The sequence below is a fragment of the Diadema antillarum genome, unplaced genomic scaffold (assembly GCF_040938485.1).
Source record: "Diadema antillarum isolate AM-2024a unplaced genomic scaffold, OU_Dant_1.0 seq00000392_RagTag, whole genome shotgun sequence".
Lineage (NCBI taxonomy): Eukaryota > Metazoa > Echinodermata > Echinoidea > Diadematoida > Diadematidae > Diadema > Diadema antillarum.
In genome coordinates, this window is record NW_027271387.1 from 1,382,117 (window position 1) to 1,407,249 (window position 25,133).

General features: G+C 36.3%; 2 protein-coding genes across 2 annotated transcripts in view; one reads left to right on the plus strand and one right to left on the minus strand.

Moving 5' to 3' along the window:
- LOC139732000 (BCL2/adenovirus E1B 19 kDa protein-interacting protein 3-like) overlaps positions 1 to 6,203 on the plus strand; it is a 31,600-nt gene extending 25,397 nt beyond the window's left edge. Inside the window, exon 6 of the mRNA XM_071642872.1 lies at positions 2,342 to 6,203. Coding sequence (XP_071498973.1) covers positions 2,342 to 2,384 — 43 coding nt within the window. The 3' untranslated portion in view covers positions 2,385 to 6,203. The remainder of the gene's footprint in view (positions 1 to 2,341) is intronic.
- A 6,826-nt stretch (positions 6,204 to 13,029) lies between these two features.
- LOC139731989 (sideroflexin-2-like) lies at positions 13,030 to 24,418 on the minus strand. Its single transcript, XM_071642861.1, has 9 exons — positions 24,231 to 24,418; positions 22,626 to 22,796; positions 21,764 to 21,862; positions 20,608 to 20,683; positions 19,681 to 19,827; positions 18,845 to 18,911; positions 16,050 to 16,149; positions 14,753 to 14,800; positions 13,030 to 13,579 (listed from the first exon to the last, which is right to left on the minus strand). The coding sequence occupies exons 1-9, from the start codon at positions 24,404 to 24,406 to the stop codon at positions 13,480 to 13,482; spliced, it is 984 nt and encodes a 327-aa protein (XP_071498962.1). The 5' UTR covers positions 24,407 to 24,418; the 3' UTR covers positions 13,030 to 13,479.
- Positions 24,419 to 25,133: the final 715 nt, after the last annotated feature.

The window sequence follows — 25,133 nt, forward strand, 5'->3', positions numbered from 1 at the left end:
CTCAGTGCATAAACTTATGAAAGGGTCAAGGTCAAGTTAAAGTTCTTAAATCCCCAAATACATGCTCTCCTATTCATCCAATTAAACATAGGCCAAGGAAGGTAAACATTCAATACATTTGTTACAAACATGTCATTGTAATATTTTGCCAATTTTGTGAAAATGTAATCACACATTGTCCATATGTACTATAGACCTATTAGGAGAATCATGCATTATGGCGGAGGCATACCAGTCGCCATAGCGACATTTCTAGTTTAAATGAGTGATAATATATCATCAGAAAGAAAATTTAGTGGCAATGGTTACGTGGCAATGAGGAAATTATATATTTAAGAATTCCCCCTAGTGCTAAGCTCCCCACTCTGTCACTTGAACCTAAGCCATGCCTGTGACAACTGTCAGTATCCCTCCAGAGGCTCTGCCAGGATTTGGGTTCATATGTTGCCAATTTGCATGCTGAGATGAGCACGTGTGTGTGTAAACTGTTGTGATTGTGAGGCCATCTTGAATGCCAGTCGTCACTTTTAATTTTGTGAGAAGAATTTTGACAGCCTTTATTGGGAGTCTGGTGATATTCAGGAACCTACATCGGCCCAGTATGTCATTGGAAAGGATTCAAGTTTGTCTGCCTTGAATTGAGCCCAGAACAACCCGAAACAAAGTGAAACAACTGACTATGAACAAAACATTGCGCAACAGAAGGGAGGAAAGCAGAGCAAGAACCAAAATAAATACCAAACCAACAAAGGGAGATTTTATACATCCCTATGCTAAAACGTAGAAATAGATGAGTAATAACATGACATCTTTATTGTTAAGGCCCATGGATTGCCCCCCCGCCGCAAAGAAACAAACACGTACAGCAAGTACACTATTAACTAATTGCTTTGTTTATAACATTTGGGCTTTGCAGTCTTTACTTTTCCTATTTCATTGTAATTTTCCAGAAATCTGTGACTTTTACATCTTCCTTTAAAAACTTATCCCAAGTAAAGCCATTGGAAAACCTCAAACAGCGCGAGCAGATGTTGACGGGACATTAAAGGGTGGGAACTACAGATAGGCAATATCCTAGCCTGTGATGATATTGTACAATAAGTATATGAGCATCAGTCTGAATGCTTGATTTTAATATTGATAACACCTTGGAGCCAGACTATTAGTACTTTAATTATTGTGATACACACCCTTTAAACCAAAACAACAACAACAACATTGCACACATTTTAAAATGCAAGCAATATCCATTGAAAAGGTTCAGAGTTAAGAACCTCACGTGTGGTAGAATTGGATTATGTTTTGATAAGTCCATAAATAGGCGATATTTTGTATTAAACAGCAGGAAATAGACCAGAAGTCTGTGCGGAGATCTGCCCCTGGTAGTTATTAGAAGCCAGGATTGGATATCATGTGGAAGGGGGGAAGTGAAACAGAGGGTTTGTGTGTGTTCTGGAAGGAAATTTGTCTGTCCTCCCTCCCCCCATGTGCTTTGAGTTTATTTTTCACTTTCACATGCTTTCATGTATGATGGCAAGCTGAGTTAGTGGCAGAGTTAGTGTGTAAAACAGTCCATATTTTTGTAACCCTGAGAAAAGTTGGTCAGCATTTGAATAGTTTGATTGCAAAATGGGTGAACTCCATCAGTGTTAATTTGAGATTTTTGTAATTAAAGTTTCATGAAAAACAACAAAATAATGTGAAGATATGGAATATTTTTCATAAAACGTCCAGAATATTCATGATTACAAGTGAGGTGTTATTGGAAAGGTTTTAGTTTGCTCCATCTGATAACAGACTTACCTTAAAGGGATGGTACAGTATTGGTGGAGATGAGAATTGGGCTTTTAACTTTTTGCGAGATACCAAGAAAACACTTATGAAATAGTACAGAGCATACCATTTTAAGAGGAATTCAAAGTTTATTTGATGAAAATTGGGTTTGGAATGACTGAAACATCCAAAAACAAAGTAAAACAAAGTGATCGTAATAAAATGTGGGTCCCACACTTTATTAGAATCGCTCTGTTTTTGTCATCTCAGCCATTTCAAAACCAATTTTCATCAAATAAACGTTGAATTCCTCATGGAATTACATGCTCATTCATATTTCATAAGAGGTTTCTCATTATCTCACAAAAAAAAATGTTAGAAACCTGAAATTAAGTCTCAACCAAAACTACACAATCCCTTTAAGATGTTTAAAAGTGTAATTTATCCTGCTTTGCAGTCAAATTCTTTATCTATGTAGTTTTAAATTTCATTATTTTAATACTGTATGACTTTCAGTAATCCCATTCACATTTTATCTTTTCATTTCTTTTTCTCTCTCCTCCTGCAGTGTCTACATTGGTTTCAGGATCGCAGCCCCTCGATCCAGCTGAGACCCCACCCTGGTAGATATACACCTAACATACACACACTCACACACATACACACACACACATCCCCTTGGTCACGGCTGTGGGAGAGGACCGAATATTCGCGAAACACGGCCAACGATTTCTTGCTCCAACACCAATTCATCGCTGATCACGCTTGGGGAATATTTTTCTTTGTGTACAAATGGAGAGAAAAAAAGAAGAGGAAAATGAAAAGTTTTCATATTATTTTTGAAAGGAGTATATTGTGTCATAATTGTTATCTCAAAAAATGTGTATAATAGTTGTTGATTGCAGTGATGGTAATTCAGTGGATTTCAATAGCTAGGCACTTATCTATCAGATGCATCAGTGATAGAAATAGCCTTTTGGTTGAACACTCACTATGATATGTAGAAATATCAAGGTTCTGATTTCTGACTTTGATTCCAGAGTGCAATGCTAACAAAGAAGCATGAAGGCAGAACGGTGCCTGTACTGTGTCCTAATTTGAGCGGCAAAGAACAAAGACAAGTGTTTGATAGACCTTTATACATATGAAAATCTGTTGCTGTGGAAACAAAAAATTAAGCTAAAAATCATTTCGTCATACATATAATCCATTCTTCCTTTCACCAAATTGAAGGTTTTTTCTGTTTGTCCTGTACGATGCATGATATGGGCTGTCATTTTACTCATTTTCCTCAGAATGAAATGAGAACAGAAAATTTCTTTGTGTTTTGTTTTTGCATATTGTAGTATATGGTATATGAACTGCAGTCATATCAGTGTAATATATCGTATATAGCACATAAAAGGTATTGTACCACAAAAGAGAAGAGACTGCAAAGTTATTATGAAGTATCATGTACATCATTTCTAACTTTCACTCATAGTACTCTGCTGTGCTGTTCACTACTACACACTCATCATTATATCAAGTTATGGATTGTTACGCACAGCAATCTACATCAATCTGTATGTATGCCAATTATATACTTATCTTACAATAATTATAACTGCCAATCAATCAAACATCAGAATGTCATCATACCAACCCATATGTGCATGAACTGTCATTCATTTCCTTTGAGGCCAGTAACATCTAGGCACAAAAGTAGGGTCGGAACAACCGTATTTCGTAAGTTGTAGATGTAACAGGAAAATTAGAGTTATGACTTTTTGAAGATTCTTCTAGGTATGTAGTGAGTGATATAAACTACTTTGAAGATGAACACACTAATAGAATTTAGAAGCACTCATTAAAAAGAAATGCATGGCTCATTTTTGTTTTCTTACAATAGCCACGTTCACACTGTCATGCTATCATCAGTGGTATGCGAATTAGCTCCTAACTTTGAGTTATGTAATGCAAGGTGCTTATTGTAAAAGGGGATATTTGCGCGCAAGTAACCTTTCGCACTCGGCCGAATAAGATGAATTTCACATGTTTTTAATTCCAAGAAATCAAGACACTACATGGTGGTATATATAGCAAGCAAAAATATTCACAATCTTTTATTTTTGCACTAGTTTCTGGTTGCGCGAAATGCATGAAAATTTCCACTTTTACAGTATCATAGACGATAGGACTCATGGTTAGCTAACACCAAGCTACACTTTGAATAACATTGAAAACTTTGACCCCTATTTCCCTGCATACCGAAAATTTGCACGCAGGTGTGCATTCACAGTACAGGAAGTACTCCAGTACTCACAGGGGCCAGCTGTAACCATAAGCCTGTTGTTAATTGTGTTCACATGAGCCCACTATGCTTCGCAGGGGGTGCCCTAACTATCGATCTACACACATGCTAACCACAAGATTTCTTTGGTTAGGAGCAGTCAGCTAATTACAAGTTCCATACACATGGTTCTTAACTTAAAGTTAGATGCCTTCAGTGTGAGACTATCATCAAAATTAGCTCGTAAACTACATGTCGACTTACAGTTAGGGCTGCGCTGTGAGAAACTAACTATTGGAAGTCTTCCTACTCACACCTAAAATGTGATTATGCTTGTGGGTAGCAACTGAAAATGACAATTTTTACCTCTCACTTAGTTTATTTCTTGTTCATTCTGCTTTGAAAAACACTGATGCAGAAAGCAGATTCTTCAAAAAAAAGAAAAACTAATAAGAAATAAGATATCCTAGTAGTTATTAGCAGTATCATGAATAGGAACTGTTTGGTTAACTTTAGATGCAGTGACTGTCAGAAATTTGCAGAGAAAAATCAGATAACTATTTCTGTTGTGATCTCAGCATAGAATTTACCTTTTCCACTTTCAAGTCTCTGTACTGGTACTTTGATTTCAGCCATTTAAAGACTTGTCTCCAGTAAAGATGATGTTTATGAAATACTTTCAGTGCAATTGTTGTTTTATCAAATATGCGTGAGAATCGTACACAATTACTCGTTGTGGCAGCATGGAAACTATGGTTGTACCAGTGGTCAAATTCTGGGTATGGTCTTTATGCACCTTTGGCTACTTTTAAGAATGGACATTTTGCAGTGATACAGTGAGGTCTTGATTTACGGTCAATTTAACCATTAGATTTGGTTGGACTAAAATATTTTTCTCATATCTTTGCCTGTCTTTGCCTGGGAAAGGAAATATTTGTAAATAAAACATAAATCTTTTTTTTTTCATCAGTTGATTTTACCTTTTTCTCATAGTACAATGTATATTTATATAAATCATAGTTGATAGATAGTTATAGAAGTTATGGCTGTGCTACAGTGTGTAAAGGATTAGTGCATTTGTATCTGTAGGTAGTAGAAGTAAGGGTACTGTATATCTGTAAGTTTGTCATATTTATTGATATTTATGATGAAAATAAAAGGCATCATCAATAGAAATTCTAGACTACAGAGGAAAGTTAAACTTCTGCTAACTTTGTACATAGTGAGTGCATGATTTCATTCTCTCTTTATAATCATGTGAATCCAAACTTGATTCGGACACGTGTGACTTGAAGTTGTACAGGTATCAAAAAAAAAGAAGAAGTTTGCTATCTGTTCAGGTGAAACAAAAGTTGAGATTCAAAGCCATATTTTCATATTTTCATATTTCTTTTGAGATAGGATTGACCATGTCAAGCAAGAGAGAAATCATTTCAACATCTTGGTGAGGCCCAGAGGTGCTGTTAGTTTAGAAGTGGAATTAATGTGGTGATGAAGCCTTGCAAATCATTTGAAATGTATAGCTTGAGAGAGATTGATTGGATATGTCTGGTTGAGTACAAAAACACTGATATATTCTTGATTGTGGGGAATTGTTTTAGAAAACAGTCAACCAAAGTTTCAGAAACTTGCTTTAAAGCCATGTAAGCCAAAGACTAAAAAGGGTATGAAGACATGGGACCATTTTTTTTTTTTTTTTTAGATCGAGGAAAAAGGTGTGACTAATTTCATCTTCGGAATGTTTGTCGCTAGGCAATTTTTCTTTCACAAGTGTGCCGCCACATGAGATATATGATGCATGCAGTTGTCTTTACAGGAGTGAAATTTTTTTATACTTTTCTCTTTTTCATTTTTTTTTTTGGTTTGATTTTGGTTTACATAAATGGCAGATTATCAAAGAATTTGAAAACCCTGACATGGTCTGCCATAGATAGCACACACAAGAGAGAGAGAGAAAAAAAGAAGCTAATAACTAATATTTTTACATCTGATCACCATCCGATGACATCAGATTAACACAAAAAAAGTCATACTGGGAAATTTTGCTGTGAAAATTCCTAGAATGTTTTTATATATACTTTTCATCTTAAATTCTAATATGGATCCAGTTGGATGATTGTGGCTTGATTTCAAAAATTCTCGGCAAGATATTTTTGCCCCAGTGGGTAAAAGGGAGATTGCATTTTGATATGACACATTTTTCTGTCAGCAAATGTCTTTATTTCTCTGTTCCTTGGATGTGTGTAGGTCAAACTGCTATGTCCAGTACGTCTGTCTGGGTGTAATTTTGTGTGGGAATCATGGTTGAAAACTTAGTCTTTTCTCAAGGGTATATCAGAGGTTATTTGAGGCTCTAATACACTATCGTTGTACAATGTATTACGAAATGTATGTAGTACATCTTTGTGTTGTAGAATCAATGATCTCAATGTGTTGAGCTTACTGAGCATGTACATACAGTAGAGTATACTTCATTGTTTTTGTTTTGTAAGTTTTTTTGGCCTCCTGTTGCAGGATACGTTTCATATCAGTATTAAATCAGAATTATTTTTGTCATAACCTCAAATCTAGCAAATTTGTTCTTGTGGATTGTTTGATACTTTGTTGGGATTGTACAGCCATTTGTGATGTACTGAAAGTTTTAAGATGGCATAGAAATACAGTGTGTGTCTTTTTGTGAAGAAGTGTGGACACACATACAGATTGTGGATTTAAATGATGGAAGATTTTCTGGATGTTACTGTTCATTACAATAGAAGTCAGTCAGTGTCTGGGAAATAAGACTATATTTAAATGAATTACAATTAAAAATTATACTCTTATCACTTTTGAAATGAAAAAAAAACAAACAAACAAACAAGAAGTACATCCTGTTACTGTCAATATTGTTTAAAGCACACTCGGTTAATCTCAAGTGAATACAAACTAATTATTGATATATGTAGCTGTATGTCTGTCAGTTTGATGAAGACTGTGTGTTGGTGGTTTTGGTAACCCGTCCGCTCCTAGCGAATGACACTGCCAAATAAGTGTTCAAAGAGGGTTTATCAGTTTGGTCTTGGAAACAACACCAAGACTTCTGATCAGGACAAACTCCTCGGATATCAGGGACTCAAACCCGCAAATAGGAATGCCTGGTCTGCATAGAAATCTGCAATGTCCAGCAAACTTTGAACCAACCAGTGTAACTACTGGAGTCCCTTCCTTTTGTGTCAATTGTCCCCTCGTTTCTGCGGCTTGTCACAAAATGTGCCTGAACAATTTTCCAGAAGTGCTGCAATTCCGTAATATCGGCAAAGATTATCGGAAGATGAATGTGAAATTCTATTTTTTAGGGCTTTGCCGAGCCTTTTGGTTGTTCCCAATATACAATAAGAGTTTTGCATGGTCTTCTACGTCAGAGATAAGAAGTAATGAGCATGTTTGTCTTTGACATGTTGTAGATGTACAGTATGTCATAGCATAGTAAAGGGTTTCTTTGCCTTTAGAAGTATATATGCATCTACATAAGTGTATGGTTGTTCAGTAGGTGTATATGGTCTACATTTGCCGTTTTTGCTACAAGCAGTGAAATAAAAAGCCATTCTGAAGAACCAAGCACGTCACCACCCCCCCCCCCCTCCCCCCGATGCATATTATACATGTAATTACTTCACTTGCACAAATGATGGACATTTAAAATTTAGCGATGTGCTTTCAAAGATACAACAGCAACAATACATATTAACCCGTGACTTCGCTGTCTATTCTGCATTGCTTCGGCCTTACCACCATCGTGGTCATGAATTGGTTATGACTTTAAGATGTCATCTTGTCACAGTTTGATGTAGTACATTTCATAGTGTTTTATCCTATGCTCATGTATGAACCCTGTTTTACGACATCTAATTTCTATCGTGTCATCACAATGTATGGTAAAATCTGAACGACAAAATCTGTAAGGCTGTGTCGAAGTGGTTTACATGTAGGTATGGCCTACAGAGAGTGAAAAGAATGAAAATTCTTGTTACATCTGTGAGGCACTAAAGAAGAAGGGCTAGCTGCATGGGCCAATCCAAGGTTCATAGCAGTTTAAGTCAGCTAGATAGTATGGTATGAGTATGATTTGACGGTGATACAAGATTTTTTCGAAAAAGAGGAGAAAAATGTGAATGCTTTGACTGGTTTTCACCCCAATTCAAAGGAGGCACCAAGCCTGTACCCTTACTGTGCATTTCCGTCACATTTTCTCTTTCTTCTTGAAATGATTTACGAGCATTATGTACCGGTATCTGTTTCAGACTCAAGTAACTACATAAGCCCTGTAATCTGTATCAATTTTGCAGGAAAATCCTTTGTCGATTGCTTTGTGTGCTTATCATATTTGTAATTCTCTCATCATTTGTCTCTTGCAACTGTTCCATGTTTGAAACTAAGGTGGTGATTTGTCTCTCCTGCAATAGCAGAAATTTAAATCAAATATTGTACCTGAAATCCCAGTTTCACATTAAAATTCTTCATATTCCCATTTCACATTTATAGAATTCTTACTTTAACTCCCTCATCACATATGCTGACTCTTGTTTGCATGTAGTTCGAGATGGATTTATACCTTCAACTGCTCAGATATTCATGCTTTCCTTTTTTTTAAAGTTTGTGAGACCTAAGCAAATTATTAAAAAAATCATGTTTTCTTGCTAATCTCTGCAGTCCAATTGTGTGTAACCCTTTTGCTCCATCATGTATGCTTCTCGTTAACATTGTCATTTGCTTCAGACAATTTTTGACATTAAATGACAAATCGCCATGCAGCTTATTAGTTGAAATGAGAAACGAAAGAAACTGAGCATTTTTTTCTTCGTGTCATGCCTTGTGTGATGGTATGGTTGTTGCCTGTTCGAAGCTCACAGTATGATGTGTGCATTTCTGTAGATGCGTGCTTTAAAAGTGGAAATTTTTGGAAGTAATTTTTTCGCGCTGTACTGGGTAAGATGAATTTAATGTGTTTTAATTCCGGGGGATCGAAGTATAATATACATAGCATCAAGCAAGGCAAGTGAAATATTTGCACCCTCATATTTTCACACTAGTTTCACATTTTGCGAAATGTGTGAAAATTTCCACTTTTGCAGCTATGACGACATTTAAGGTACATGTATAGTGCCAATGTACTGTGCATGCTGTCACGGTATAGCACATCTTTTTCTATCAGTAATTGTTTCAACATCATCAATGGCAATGTTTGACCGATCACTGAACATTGTGCTTTTCAAAGCATGGTAAAATGGAACCTAAATGTGGATTAAGTGAAAGCAGCAACATTACTACATGTAGAACCCATTAGTGAAAGTTTGAGGAAAATTGGACAATCTGCTGAAAAGTTATGAAATTATCAAAGTTTTGTTGCCGCCATCACTGGATGAGAAAACTACAACATTTTGTGAGGCTATGTATGGAAAATGAAATGAAGAAAATATAAAGAAAATTCAACATATTTCATTTATCTAATGAGCACTTGACTTACCTCTTTCAGAAAGCAGGGGAATAATATTTTCCTTAATGTCAGTAGAAGTCGAGGGAATGTGTACTTACCGCAAAAAAAAGAAAGAAAATTTGTGGAAATCTTCATGTTTTCCACAAGTGACTTCACAAAATGTGTAGTCTTCTTATCCAGTGATGGTGGAACCAAAACTTTAAAAATTAGTAACTTTTCATTGAATTGCCCAATTTTCACTGATGTGTTCTACCAATTGAGCTGCATTCACTCAATCCACACGTATCCAAGCAAAACAAACTGTGCATGTACATGTTCATACTATCATCATATGAATAAAAGTAAAACTCACTTATTTACTAAAATATATCCCATGACGTAATTAAATCCTACTTCCTATAGTGGTAATGACTACACTGCTAATCCAAGCAGCTCAAGATCCATCAATGATGCAACACGACGACAAGATCACATGTGGTGAAATAGGCAAGATTATTTTAATTGACATTATAATCATGTTTTTACATTCGTAAACATCTCACATTCATCCATACATGTATGGCAGTCCACTTAATTACCATGAATTTCCTTTTATGGTCATGATTATGGTAACATGATACTGTTGTCATTTACAAACAGAGAATCACAGAATATTCAAATCAAGTTTTTCAACCGCTATCGTTCAAGGTCGAAATACATGAAACGCTCATCAAAATCCTATTTCTTCCTTTGAAATCTTCCGCCATCCGCAGTGTTGACCCAACTTCTGTTTTTAAGAAGTGATTTTCTCTTTGTTTTCCTGCTTGTAATTCTTTAGGGCATTTGAGACATATGAATGCTCAGGTAGCAAGTTCTGTAGATTTCTTGAAGACCAGTCTTTCCTAACAACACACAGTCTTTCCTACTAAATTGAGAAGCAGTAACTATTGAAGTAAAACTGATTTAAGGTCACACAGCATAATATATATCACAAATGTTTGGCAATTCTTTGAAAGGTGTTCTGCTTTCTCAAACTCTGACTGCACTGGTTTCCTGGCATCAAAAACTTTTCAGTTTACTGAATGCTGCCTTATCACAATAAGAATCTAACTATGCACGAGTACGTTGCTACAGGTGAACAGTAATTCCAAGTTTCATGTCACAATACATTATTTCCAAACTGTCTAGAAAGCAAAAATATCAGCCTCTCACAAGTCAACATATGTGTAAGTTTTCAAAGATCCAGATAGGTCAGAAATGCCAGTCAAGCTTTTACTGCAATGTCGTGAATAAATTTTGGACCAAAAATCATGTAAACTTTACTAGTGACAGCCCTCGAGTTCTGATCAGCGTGATTGCTTTTTCCTTTTCTGTGTGTGGATTCATGACAGAATAATGCAAGATGTGAATATGCCAAGATTGATCTTGTCTTTATGGTCTGGGTAACATACAAAGTCCACCCTTGGCTAATAATGGAACAAGAGGACAAGTACAATAAATGCAGTACTGCACCTCACAATATTACTCTCATGCCCTTGGAAAGAAAATTGTCAGCTGACAACTACATTGTACATGTCCCGATGAAAACATGAGAGCTATATGCCTTGAAATGCACCAGCTAAAATATGTACGTGTATTACAAAATCAGCTCAACTGCTACTACACAAAATAAATGCATGAGAATTATACAGCCGAATTTGCAATTTTGACTTGTGACTTTTTGACTTTTTACCATTCCCTGAAACTAATACATATAGGATTTTTTTCCTCACAAAAGTGACCCGTAAGTCTCATTTTTGAAGAATCGTTAATTGCATCAAGTCTTCCTCGTTGCAAATACTGTAGAACGTTTAGAATTTGATCTTGCCCTCCACAAAGGAAAGTTTTAAGAAATGGTTTATGTCATTTGGCACATACATGAATCTCCAAAAAGATTTGTCGAAAACGATGTGCAAGCAGAGATACAGGGAAAAGCACACATAAGAGCACACTTGGAATAGCTGCAGACTTATGAAAGAAACAGTGATTTACCTTATCATGAAGCATTATTCAGACCATCACACTGTATTTTACAAGGAAAAGGGTCTAGATATTCATTCATATACATCTGTTTTTTAACAATACTTGTACGAAGAAATACTTTAATAGGGCACAAATCACATCAGTTGCAGTCACATGATACATGCAAACCATTGCAGGACTCAATTCCCAGGAGTGAAACCCCAGAACTCAACCCCTAGAACTCAAACCGAAGAACTCAAACCCTTGACCTTCAAATTGAAAGCACAGTGCTCAATTCACTACACCACTGCATTTCTTACACCTGCACTTCCGGTCATCCTATGATATCATGCCATATGCACATACAGTCAAACCTGCCTTAGAGGCCACCTGTCTATAGAGGCCACCTGCCATATTCTGCCACCAAAAGAATTCCCTCCGAGAGTAGAAAAACCATGATAAAGACCCTGTAAATACATGCATATCTAGCAGTCACCTGTCAATAGTGGCCACCTTTTTAATATATGTATCTCCCTTGGGTGGCAGCTACACACGGGTTTAAATGCATCATCTCGTACAAGTTGTCAAAAAGTTCTGGAATGACAGCATGACCAGTAATATATCAGAACATGAATTTGTTTCTAAACCCTGAGCTACGGTACACCATATTTTGATCTAAATTCAGTCATTCACTTACATTACTCGATCTGAATTCTTTGATTTCCTTGCCCTACAATATTTTACAATAAGAAGGTTATACATTGTAAGTGAAAATACACTGACACATCTTGAGTTCTTTCACAAGCAATGAAGAAAAAGTTCAGGAGCCAGACATTTCTGACAGACAGAATACCTCACACACATACTCATGCCACCAGAGGGGCAGAGGCATGATGATTATTACAACATACTCATTTTGTGCTTTGACTTTAGTTCAATCATTCAAGGAAGACAGTGCATTCTACATATCCTCTTTCACCATAAATCGAGGAACACTTATACAAATGTATGTGCACATGACCCATCACCACAACAGCCTAATTTGACAAATCATTGATTTCCTGAATTTGACAGGGTTCCCCCTCCCCCATCGTCCCCCCCCCCCCCCCCCCCCCCCCCCCCCCCCCCCGTTCTGAAACTTGGCCAATTTGAATTTAAACAAAAAAATGAGCTTTAAAGTTTAAATGCAGTCAAGTATGCAGGCAATTGGGCACTCACACACGACAGTTTTGTTCAAAACCTCAAAGCGACATGCTTCAGAAAACAAAAGGAAAAGTTTTGTAATCCCAAACATCCTTTTACTTGAAATTCAGACAGGAAACTATTTCATGTCAAGTTCAATGTGAGCAACTTTCCCAGGATGTTGTGATGATGGGTCATGTATGCCTATATCAGAGCTGCCAACCTCTGCAGAACAAACAAAAAACATACCAATGCATGACAAAGGCCCTCACAAACACATTTAAAGCACACAGACAAACAGACAAACAAACAAACACAAACAACAACAAGCAAACAAAGCAATCAACCAACCAACCAACCAACCACCCAAAGCATAGCTAGACCAAAACCCACACCAACAAACAAAAAAGAAAAAGAAAACTATATTCTGAAATGGGGGAGGGGAAAACATGTTATGAGCCTGTCTGCAAAAGTCATATTTTGTTATTCTGGATGAGGAATAAAAAAACAAACAAACAAACAAAAGAAAATACTGAATATGGTTCATTGTACTAGTTGGCAGCTCTGTTTAATACATATTCTTCAGTACGCTGTATTGCAAAAAGGTCATATTTCACCATTTAGATGTGACAGATAACCCTGAGCTGCAATGGTAGGTGTAACTTCATATCGATCCAAACACCATAGTCACACTTATCCCCTCAACTGGATATAGTTTGATAGAAAAATAGATTATTCATCATAATTCTCTCTTAAAATGTATTGATTAGGTACAACCAATTATGAGACTTAGCTGCCATCACAAGCCTTTGTTGTAGTAAATGTACTGCAATGATTCCCCATACTTCTCTCGTATCATCTTTTGCAGATCTGGCTCCAGTTTTGAAACTGCAAGGGAGCTGATGGGAGAGAGAGGGGGGAAAATAAAGACAGAAAACTTTCATTCAGTGTAGGACAAACTGATTTGAACAGCTCTCTAAAGACGAAGACAGCAAAGCAAAGTACATAGATATCAAATATCATATACACATTGAATACCGGTCAATGATTGGATGAACACCATACATCACCGCTCCTTCCTTTAAGATCAATTTGTCTGTATTAAAGAAAAGAAAAGCCACTCCAGTGAAAACATATGGCAAAGTTTATTTCCCCGAGCACTACAACAGTGGCGGATCCAGGGGGAGTGCACCGGGTGTGCACACTCCCCCTTTTATTTTCTGCTAAAACAAAAGAATTAAATGAAAAAAATGGGGGGAGGGGTACATGCGCCCCCCCCCCCCCCTTAATTTTGTAGAAGCGCCCCCTCTTTACAGAATTCCTGGATCCGCCCCGGCTACAAGTTGTAGAGTCTTATTACCCTTGCTGCTGCAATATGCTTCAACTATAGGCATCGTTCATAGGGTGCAGTTTGTGCTCTTACGAAAAGGGTAATTTACCCAAAATACATGTTGTGGATTCAGTGAATGTATATTAGTAGAACACATCAGTATAGTTTGAGGGAAATCTGACAATCTGTTTAAATGTGAATTTCCAATAGTTTTGGCATAGTCACGAGGGGATACGAAGGCTATGACAGTTTGTGATGTCATAGTATGGAAATGATATGAAGAAAATATAAAGAGAATTCCACATACTTCCATTTTCCTAGCATAATGAAAGAGCACTTGACTAACCTCCTTCAAAAGGCGGGGTGAATAACATCACCCTTCGCAAATGTCAGTGATAAGTTGACAGAATATGTACTTTTCATAAAGAATGAAATTTGTGGAATTCTCTACAATAATCTTTATTATCGTTCCACTCTTCTGACATCACAAACTTTCCCAGCCTTCTTATCCAGCAATGATAGTACACTGTACATGGACTTCATCAAAACTTTTAAAATTTATTTACTTCGGAATGGATTGTCCGATTTTTATCAAATTTCACTGACATGTTCTTCTATCACATATTCTGTGTTCACTGAATCCACAGATATGTCTGAGGTAAATGTCCCTATAACAACTGCTCTTTGTACCAGGCCATACAATATTCAACACCAAGGGTGCATCTGACAAGACATTTCTTACCTCTTTTGTGGGAATAGTGCACAGGCACATGGTGTCATGAAGACAAGGCTGTAGAGACAAGAAATAGAACAAGGCACGTTTTATTCAATTTAATGAAATTCTTGCATCGAGTTGTTTTTATTGCAACTGACTGCATCTGTTCGATGATCAGGAGGTCATAGGTTTGAATCCTGCTTGAGTGTGTATGCCAATGATTTTTTTGTTTTTTGTTTTTGGTTTATTATGGCTACTACTAAAACACTGATTAATTCGGTGCTAATTTGCATCCATATAGGGCAATTTGTTACCTTATATCTGAAGCACTATGATACAATTCATTTAAAGTCATTTGCATTGAAAAATAAACAATCAATTAATCTCCACTTGTTCAAAGTCAATGGTAGAAACAAACATTGAAATAACCATAGGGGCAATTCCGCAGTTAGGTGGACATGACATGGATAAAAGAAATGTGCCTCTTTATCTTACTCTTTAATCTAGGTATCAACTAATGCCATGGATGTTCACCAATCATTAAGGTCTTTCAAATTCAGTAGATTTTATCTTTTGTATTTATTGATTTCGCGAGATCTAAAACCATCATTTAAATTGTGCATGTGGGACTGGGGATGCTGAAATTCACTTAAATGCAAATTACAGTGGGTTCCTTTGAAATTTTTTCCTCAAAGTTTTGCTAAAGGGTAAAAGATAAATACATTTAAATACTCTAGAAGTCATGTGACATTTTGTCAATTACAAAAGGGTGAAATGACCTGCGGAATTACTCTGGACAAATGTAACGTTACTAACCGTAACGTTACTAACCATGCTTTTGGGGGTCTAGCTAAGAAATTATTGGTCGAACTGCTAAAAAGCATTGTGTGAACATTTGTCAAGATGCAATAATTGAAATTAATGCAACACTTTGTTTGAAGTAACTTGAATTTTTGCACACTTTTTGTGACAAGACTTTGATTTTTTTGTCATGTCCTTTTTTCGTAACGTTACTAACCAGCCCTTTAAGTTGCCATAGCAATGCTATTATTTCTTGGATTGTATTCATTCTTTTCTGTATCATAAACCTGGGAATGATGAACATGTTTTTGACATAATTTTGGCTTTAAATGAATAAATGGTAATTTAGTAGTAAAAACAAATATCTAAATTTGTTCAAATGTAACGTCACTAACCGCGGAATTGCCCATAGACAACTGAAAATAAGCTGGTATTAATCACTTAAATGTGAATTGCAGAGTGTAGCAATGGCTTTGACATGTTGTGGTAGTTGTACTCCCCCTCTGCCCCCCTTTGGACTTACAAGCATCCAACAGCCAGGACTTGGAAGGGAGCATGGAGTGCAGGTACTCTGTTGAACCATGGGTACTTGATAAGACGCTCCATGACGATGGGAAGCAAACCTACGGGAGAAAGTGACAAACTTTACAGGAGACACAGCTTGCAATGCATAATGTAATATGAATTCCGAAGAACATGAGTGATGCCAGAGACTCAAAAACTGAATCCTTCTTAGAGGATGCTGCTGTAGTGAAAAGGCTGTTCTGTTTCCAAACTAGCAAAAAAATTAAAAATGCAATTATTCTTTCACAATCACAAACAGCAAAACACCTCTTCAAGTGCGACCATGCATCACAACACCACCAAAAAGTCGCCAGACTTTAATATTTTTTTTTTTTTTTTTTTTTTTTTAGTAAATGGCAGATTCTAAAAGATCAGACTCTAAGCTTTAATATGATTTATAACTAAATACAAATGGAATTTCCTAACCTATCTAAATAATATACAGAAAGTCCACATTCTGAAAAAGTGTTTGCTGAGAAAAGAGGCTTTCAAGGTTAGGTTCTATTCAAGAGCTTAATCTCACTGTGCTGAGCTCTGTGCAATGAATGGGACAAAAACAGCATGTAAAACTCTGTAGCAAACCACAATGAATTTGTTATCAAATTCAGTTGAAACTTTTCATACCCATTAAAGCACATTCTATTCATGACTGATACCAATTTTCAATGCAGTAGCACAATCATTCTAAAAGTTATCAGAGTTGAAAGTGAGGAGGGTGTATTTTTTTTAAAGAAAAAAAGAGGGGCCTCTGAGACATACCTACTAATCATACTATTCAATCTATAAAAAAAAAGTGTTCTAGAAAAAAATGATTTCCAATTCGTTTCAAGATCCCAAACTTGAGAATTATGTAGAAGAAGAATAACTCTTTCAAAAAACATATACATGTATATGACGTCATCACATTGCTAATAGCTCTCTCCTTTGTTGGTACACAAAACTTGCATCGAAATCTTGTTTTGGTTGAGATTCAGCAGCTGCAACCTCTTTCCCTCTCAAGGTCACTGTCACAAGGTTATTACAACACCACAATAATTTCATGCAAATTACATTACATGATCTCATTCTCACACAAATCATGACATTTCTTAAAATGGAAATCTTTTGAAGCCTAATGCACAGTGCAAAGATCATGTATTTTGCATAAATGGTTACAACGCTGCATATATTATCACTGTTTTGTGAGAGCATCAATTTTTAGAAATACCATCATTACTTTATCATACTTCCATGATTATGAAACTTTCTCTGTTCTCTTTGTTTTACTTTATCCTTCTCATCGAAGTCAATTCAGACAAGGAGTACAGCACATTGTTGAGGATTGGAACTGACAGACACTAGCTTCTGGACTAAATAGCAACCTTGTGAAAGGATGGGGCAGTGCCTTTATCTCGTTCCTGACCCTGTGTTATTTCCTGCATAGCAAAGGGACTCTATACAAAAATACACCACACATGAAGGAAATGCCCCATTTCATGCTACACTTTGTAAAGGGCCACCTGCACAGTACAATATATGCTTCTATTGTTACTACGGATGCTGCCAATTTTTTTTTTTCTCTTTTCTAATCCTTTTTTTTTAACTCCCTTCATGCAATAAGATGAATGTCAAGCTTAATGCTGAAACACACTTATTTGATGATGGGTTTTTGTTTTTGTTTTTGTTTTTGTTTTTTTCTACAGTTGTACCTAAATGCCCACTTTGCAATTAAAGTCTGTTTTGTTTGTTTTTGTTTGTTTTTGTATAATGCAACCATAGGTTTTTCTGATGGCTTTGTTTATGATTTATGATTCAAGCTATTGCTTGAATGCATTTACTAAACTTCAGGTTGTGCACTGCTAAAAATTTATACAATTTCATGTACAGGTATGCATGTGTTTTAATAATTGTATGTTAAAACCATAAAACCAATCTGATTACTTTACATTTCCACTGTATAATATAACACTAAATGTTTTGATACACTAGGCACAATTCTATGATGCACATTTTTTCCTATTCATAATCTATGCTACAGTGTGAATGTTTATTGAAGCTGATGTGTCAACCCGCAAAAACAAACAAACAAACAAACAACCGATTCCTTCCTTTTTCTAACAGACAATGAAGATGAATTCAAATTAAGTGATCTGGGCACTGTGACAATCTATAGTGGCAGGAAATCACCCAGAAATGGCCCTACCAGGACTTCCCAGTGAATGCCTACTTTAACAAGTACCTCTGGTGGATAGAACAACTACTAACACAGAAAACACACTTCAAACTCACACTCACTACCTGACCCCAAAAGTGCAGAAACCTCTGCCTGGACATTCATAGAACCATATACACTGTACACATAGGTAATTCAAATCCACACCATGGACTAAAACTAGCATACATGTATATTCGCATATCTTGCAAACATGTGTGTCAGCATGTTTTCAGCATTGAATGTCAGTTTGCATACACAATGCAAAAATTATGCAAAAAAAAAAAGAAAATAAATAAAAAACACATTTGATAAATCACGGACTAGATGTAAACTAATTTTGAGACTTCCAGCCACAAAGATTCCCATTTCTTTAGCATTGTATCTGAAAAATCATGATGATTACCTAACAACATGCTGCAATAAGTTTACAAAAACAACAACAACAAAAACAACAAAAACACTGTATTTGGTTAAGGATTTTGATGTGAATGGAAATTGAATAAACCATGTTGATACATGAATACATAAATAAATCAAAATGAATACCATATCAAACTTACACATTCCAGGGGCTGCCATGAATATTCTTGAGAAGACTACTTTTGAGATTCCATTAACTGCAGCTTTCTGCTCGATACAGAATTAGAATAAAAGACAAAATAGAAGGCATGATGGTATATTTCAACTTCAAGATCAATAATAGACATACTGTATAAGTCAATATCATTTCATAATCAGGATGACAGTAATTGTAGAGGACAGTGTAAACTTCAGATGTATGGTTACACCTATTCCCTTTGCATAACAGGGCTTTCTATCCGAGAAAGACTTTAAACTTGAGTGCTGAACATAATAACAATCACTATACAAATGGCTTCACACATTGTGTACTTGAAAAAATAATACTTGTAACCATGGTAATTTATCACTCAATATCAATACTACCATGAGCAATGTGGCATCAGCCAAGCCACCATTTTTATTTTGATTTAATTGCACTGTCTTTGGGAATATAACAAAATATAATCATGGTTTGCTTTTTCCGACAATGTTTGGGTAAAAAAGAGTAGAGAGGAGTACTGGAAGATGAAATGCAAACAGTCATTGTTAAAACTCAATAATGATAATAATAATAATTGCATTTATATGGTGCTTCATACTGACGTTTCTAAGCGCACATTACTCATAGAATCAAAAGAAGAAACTGGTAAGGGACAGTGCCAGATGGGAAAACATACATTTTGTAAATTATGCTATGCTGAGAAGTATAATATCACAAGAGTTTCACTACAATTGACACGGGAAGTATGAAAAGCATGGCTTGGAAGTATGAGCAAAGTTGGGAGCACAAATGGTCACACATTAAAATTCTTGCTCTAAGACTAATTGCGCTGACCTTTGACCTCCCGACCTCATTGCCATTGTCATCATAGATGACAATGCCATTCATCAGTTCCTGTTGCCTCATCATGGGAATGTTGACACAGTTTGCTGCTGCCACTGCCGCAAACGGGACGTACCTGGCTATCAATGGTGGAGCTGTCTGGAAGAACAGAGTCACACATTTCAAAAGCCATCATACTCATTGTTCAACGTAATGCATTTGTGAAGTCATTCGTGACACTGTAGCCTTCAAATATAGAGTCAAAGATTTTTATCCATTTTTTTTCTTTGTTACAATCAAATTCATAACATCAAGCAGATTTCCAACTAAATAACTGGCGTATTAAATGTAACTGTTACATTTGGTCTCACATCTGTATCTGTGCTGCTATTGAATGCCCTTCCCCAGTATTCATCTACATTTTGAATATCAATTCAATAGGGTCTCTATATATTTGTGTGAAGGACATTTTTTCTCTTCACCCTACTCAGAATTGCTTATGAATATCATTCTTCCAAACCATACAATATCCCCTGCCAAACTCTCTCTCTCTCTCTCTCTGCTACGCATTGTAAGTTTTCACCATATATATATTTCACCTGTTCAAATTTAGTCCACATTTTGCTACAATTTTAACAGCATGCATACTGTTGACTCTCATACTTGATATTAATCATCCTTCCACTTATTCTGACAACAAAGAAAACAGAGACATGAAAATCAATTTTAACTCATTTTTCACTGCATAATAAAATATATATATATTTTTTTTTTTTCTAAATCTTTGAAAACGAAGGGGTCATACTGACCGCTCTCGCACCCTCCGACAAAAATGTTTCCTCCTTGAAGAAAAGCAAGAAAGTGAAATATGCTGACATTTGCAATATCACTATTCATCTTTGTGTGGATGGGAACTTACAGATTACGACTGCAACTTACTTTTGTTAGTGCGTTCAGTCCCAGTGCAGTTATTAATGCGCTTGTTGTGGCTGTAACATATGCAGTTCCTATTTGTCTGTTATGAAGAGAGCACAGAGTAAGAACAGCATATCTAAATATAATACTAAAAGATCACTTTGAAATACATATTTGCAATACAAAAGGACCATATTCATATTTTACAAAAATTTCATTAAATGGGGTTATATCTGGTGGTACATACACTATTCTTTGACTTAACACTCCACATATCAACTTATGCTTTTGTCTAGAATCTGAATGAGATAACAGGAGTATGAAAAGCTAAGAATGAGAAATAATACTCTCTCGTTTTCAAGGTCCCTGGAACTATGTGTACTGTGAATACTAAGGGAAAGTTACTCCACTAAAGAAAGAAATCTGAATGAATAATATTTTAACACAGAAACAGAATATCAGTGAAGAGCCTCTTAAGATTTCAACTTACCACGTATTTAATATTAGTTTCAAATTAATCCTGTCTTCCCTGATTTCTTTTTCTTTTCTTTTTTTTAAAGACTCAGCAACATGCTGAGATTACTCAGGTAACTAGCTGCACGAAGAAGAACATTCACACAGCAGAAGATGAACAGAAATATCAATGGTGCAAACTACATGTAATGTGTATGAGCTGGTATGCACAAATACTTTGCAGTGATAGTTTTACAGATCAAGCACATAATGCTTTTAATGCAACCACTTGCTTCGCTGTCATCAGACTACAATGCGGCACAAGGACCAAATGAGTTCTGGACACATACACATGCAGTGTGGCTGGAGAAGCAGTGAGCATCTGATTCTGTTTTATGACATCATTTTCACATTAATCTCCTTAACAATAGTGAATGATTTGGTCATGGGTGCATTGTCATTGGTCCACATAGTACTGCAATGAAATGTGCATCAAATGCATTGCCAAATACTTGAATCCCTTCAAGTATTTGGCTGCTGAGGATCTGCTACCAAATCTTTACCCAACTTTGTATCACTATGACTCAGGCAATCAAATTTGTTTAGCACTGCAAAAATCATCTCATGACCTTTTAGCTCCATGTCCCCTCCTTAATTAGCCCAGCCCTAAACTTTGAATAGAAAAATTATAACAGAACTTTATAAAGGATTAGAAGAATTGCTGTACCTCGTTGTGATTGATGAAGCTGCATTCCTGTTTGTGTAATTGACAAGAGCATTGAAAGACTGGTTGATCCACTGCCAAAAGACAACAGCTGGAACAGTCCTGAAAGAGAATGAAACTGGTCATAACAAATTGTTGCAATATAGTAAAATGGAGAGATTTTCTTGACAGATATACATCATTTGTTAAAGGAGACCTTGAAATCTTTGCCCATGTGAGAATACTGGGATACATGCCCCATTAGTCTTCAAAACTTTTCTTCAAGCACTTTCCTACCACCTGGTTCATGAAGGTGTGGCATAAATGAAGATAAATGCCCCATATAGTCTCCATATTGACTTTTCTTCAAATCTTTCTTAACCAGCTGAATCATGAAGGTACATGCCACAATTATATAAATACTCATATGCAAATCTTGCATCAATAGAGTTTGCTGCTGTTACAATGGGCAGGGTTAGTACTAATTGTTTTAATCATTCAACCAGTGCCCCCAGTCCAGTAGGACAATCATTTCAACAATCACCATTTGTTGTTACTGTGTATATTTGTAGATTATCACTTCTGTTCCACCCCAGTTCACTCCAACGTTTAAACAATAAATACTATGTGTTGGCACATTCCCTTGCACAAGATACTGGATGCAGCCAGTCTCAAAAATATGCCCAAAAATATCAACACACTGCTCAAAAGTGGGACTGTACTTTTCATTAACCTTCCGCTGCTACATGTATTTGGTGTGTGGCAGTTATGCAATTGCAGTCTTATACAGTTCTGAATCTGGATACTCCCAAATTGATTTTTATCACTTATCCATGTCACATGATTTCTTGAGCACATCTGAAGCACCAGATGTCCATGACATTACCTGTAGAACTGCAGCATGGCTCCTGTGATAAGCATACCACCTGGGACCTGGAATGACATCCTACCAATGATGTTTTGCCTCTCCCCGGAATCGGGGTGGAAGGCAGACATGTAGAGGCGCTGGGCGTACCACAGTTGCTCCTCTGTGGTTCCGGGAGGTTCCATACCTAGCCTGAGTAATGATTACAATGAGGGAGCGAACATGGACAAATTACAGTCATACACATGTCTTCCATATCCACCAAGGAAAAATGAGCACACAAAATCAGAGTGTGATACATTAATCAAAAGTAACTGCTTTGTTCACTTTTAACTTAAACATAACGTTTTCTGTCAAAAAAAAAAAATTAATGTTTGACAACTTACATATTTTGTGCTGATAAAGTAAATGTATACTACGTAATATCAAAAATACAGATTTGAATTTGTACAATTGTGAATGTACAAGTTTGATGGTCATCGAAGGTAACTTCAGTGAGCTTTGACGAGCTGAGCCATTTTCTCCACTCTTAACAGAGAATCTGTGTCCTGAATGGGAAAATATCACGAAAATATAACAGGACAATTAACTCTTTTACAATCAGAGCACCTTGAAATATACTATGCCAACCAATTCCACTGTCTTTGTTATCATTTATATTGGTCAGTTGGTTGTTTCAAGTTTCAAGTTTCAAGTTTATTTATTCATTTGTCTTTCTTCCAACAATAGGCAATATAACAATAACATAACAATAACATTGACACTTTCTTTCAAGAGTATATAGGAACAACTACAACTAATACTAAAATTTTTGCAAATACATAAGTATATGATTACATGTACATGTGAAATGATAAAGAAAGGGTAACAAATATTTTGAGAAAGGCAAACGAGGAGACCTTAGTGAAGCATAGCTTGTGAGACAAGGTCCCTCAGGAATAAAAGAAAGAAAAAAATACATTGTGTATATATATATATGTATACGTAGTGGAAAAAAAAATAACAGAAAATACACAATTCCAAACGTAAACAGGGAATAGATAAGGGATGTGTAATGGGGTGAAGGGAGATTATTTACATAAAACAAGGGTAGGAATGAAGGGAGGGGGTGGAAAGGAAAGGTAAAAAAGGGTTGTTGCTCTTTGCTGCAAGGTTCATGTGCAGATCACTTATCTGCAGTTACTCCATTAGTACACTCAGTTTTGACATCATGCAAATAAATTTCATATCTTGGTAGCAAGCAAATCACACAGTGGATATATAGACAAATCAAACATTTCATGAGGAAAATTTGAACCGACACAAATCAAAACAAAAAAAACGGTTTCTTTGTCAATGCTGACCTGATGTTATTCAAATTTATGAAGTTCTTCCGTCGTGATGTTTTCATTGCAACTGATTGACAAATTGCCCTACATCGACGTAAATAAGCACTGAATTGATTAGTGTTTTAGTAGTAGCCATGTGGCTACTACTAAAACACTGATCAATTCAGTGCTTATTTACGTCGATGTAGGGCAATTTGTCAATCAGTTGCAATGACCTGATGTTGTTGATAATAGATCATGTTGCTGTTATCATTGTAGTTTCAATGCATTAGTTTCAGAATGATGTGAAACTACTCACTTGTATAGGTGGAGTAAGTCCTTGGCATCGTCAAGCTGCTTGTTGGTGCACAGGGCTAGGCGACAGTCAGTTATACTGAAGAAATGCTTCAGACGTCCCATGAAGGTGCTCTGGTCCCACCGTGGCAGGCTGAGATCTAGGCGAGGCTTGGTGGTATCCACAACCGTCGACTCCATGGCAATGTGCTCCTGACTACAATCTAGACCTATATAGTATTTAAAGCAAAAAAACTGGAGAAATCGAGGAAGAAGAATTAGATAGTTCCTCAGTTATTCCTGGAAACACTGCAGTCTGATGTGCATCTTGTGCATGGCAAGTGCATAATGTCAAGTACATTACTCAAAAGGCCTACTTCTTAAAAATTAAATAATAATTTAAATGAAAAGTAAAAACCTGCACCAACAAGGTTCGACCTTCCGCGAGCAAAAGCATGGATTTTACTTGACCAAAAGATCAGTCTGTATCTGGTCGTCAGGGATATCTTCTGCGGAGACTACGTCTACCTGGCTTCACGGATCCCCTCCTATGGAGGAGAGCCGATAAAGTAAAAAAAAAATTACATTTAAAAGACTTTTCCGGACAGACAGATTTTTCTGTCAAGGGTTTGGATGTAGTCAGCGGTCAAATTTTGGACAGCGTTGCCGTTACCAGTCGAATTATGGGCGGCTTGCTTTAGTCTAATCTATATCTGATCGTAACACTTCAGTGATCAGATCATTCTATTTTGATATTTTGCTTTATCGAATCAGTTTGACTCTAACGTTAGAGAGGGTTAGTATGGTTCATTTGATCGAGGATCCCGACAGGAATAACTGTCATAAATCACTTAACTTCCATATATATTTTCCCACCACAGAATACATGTATCTCCCTCCAGAATTTAGTAACAGGAAGATTATGGCC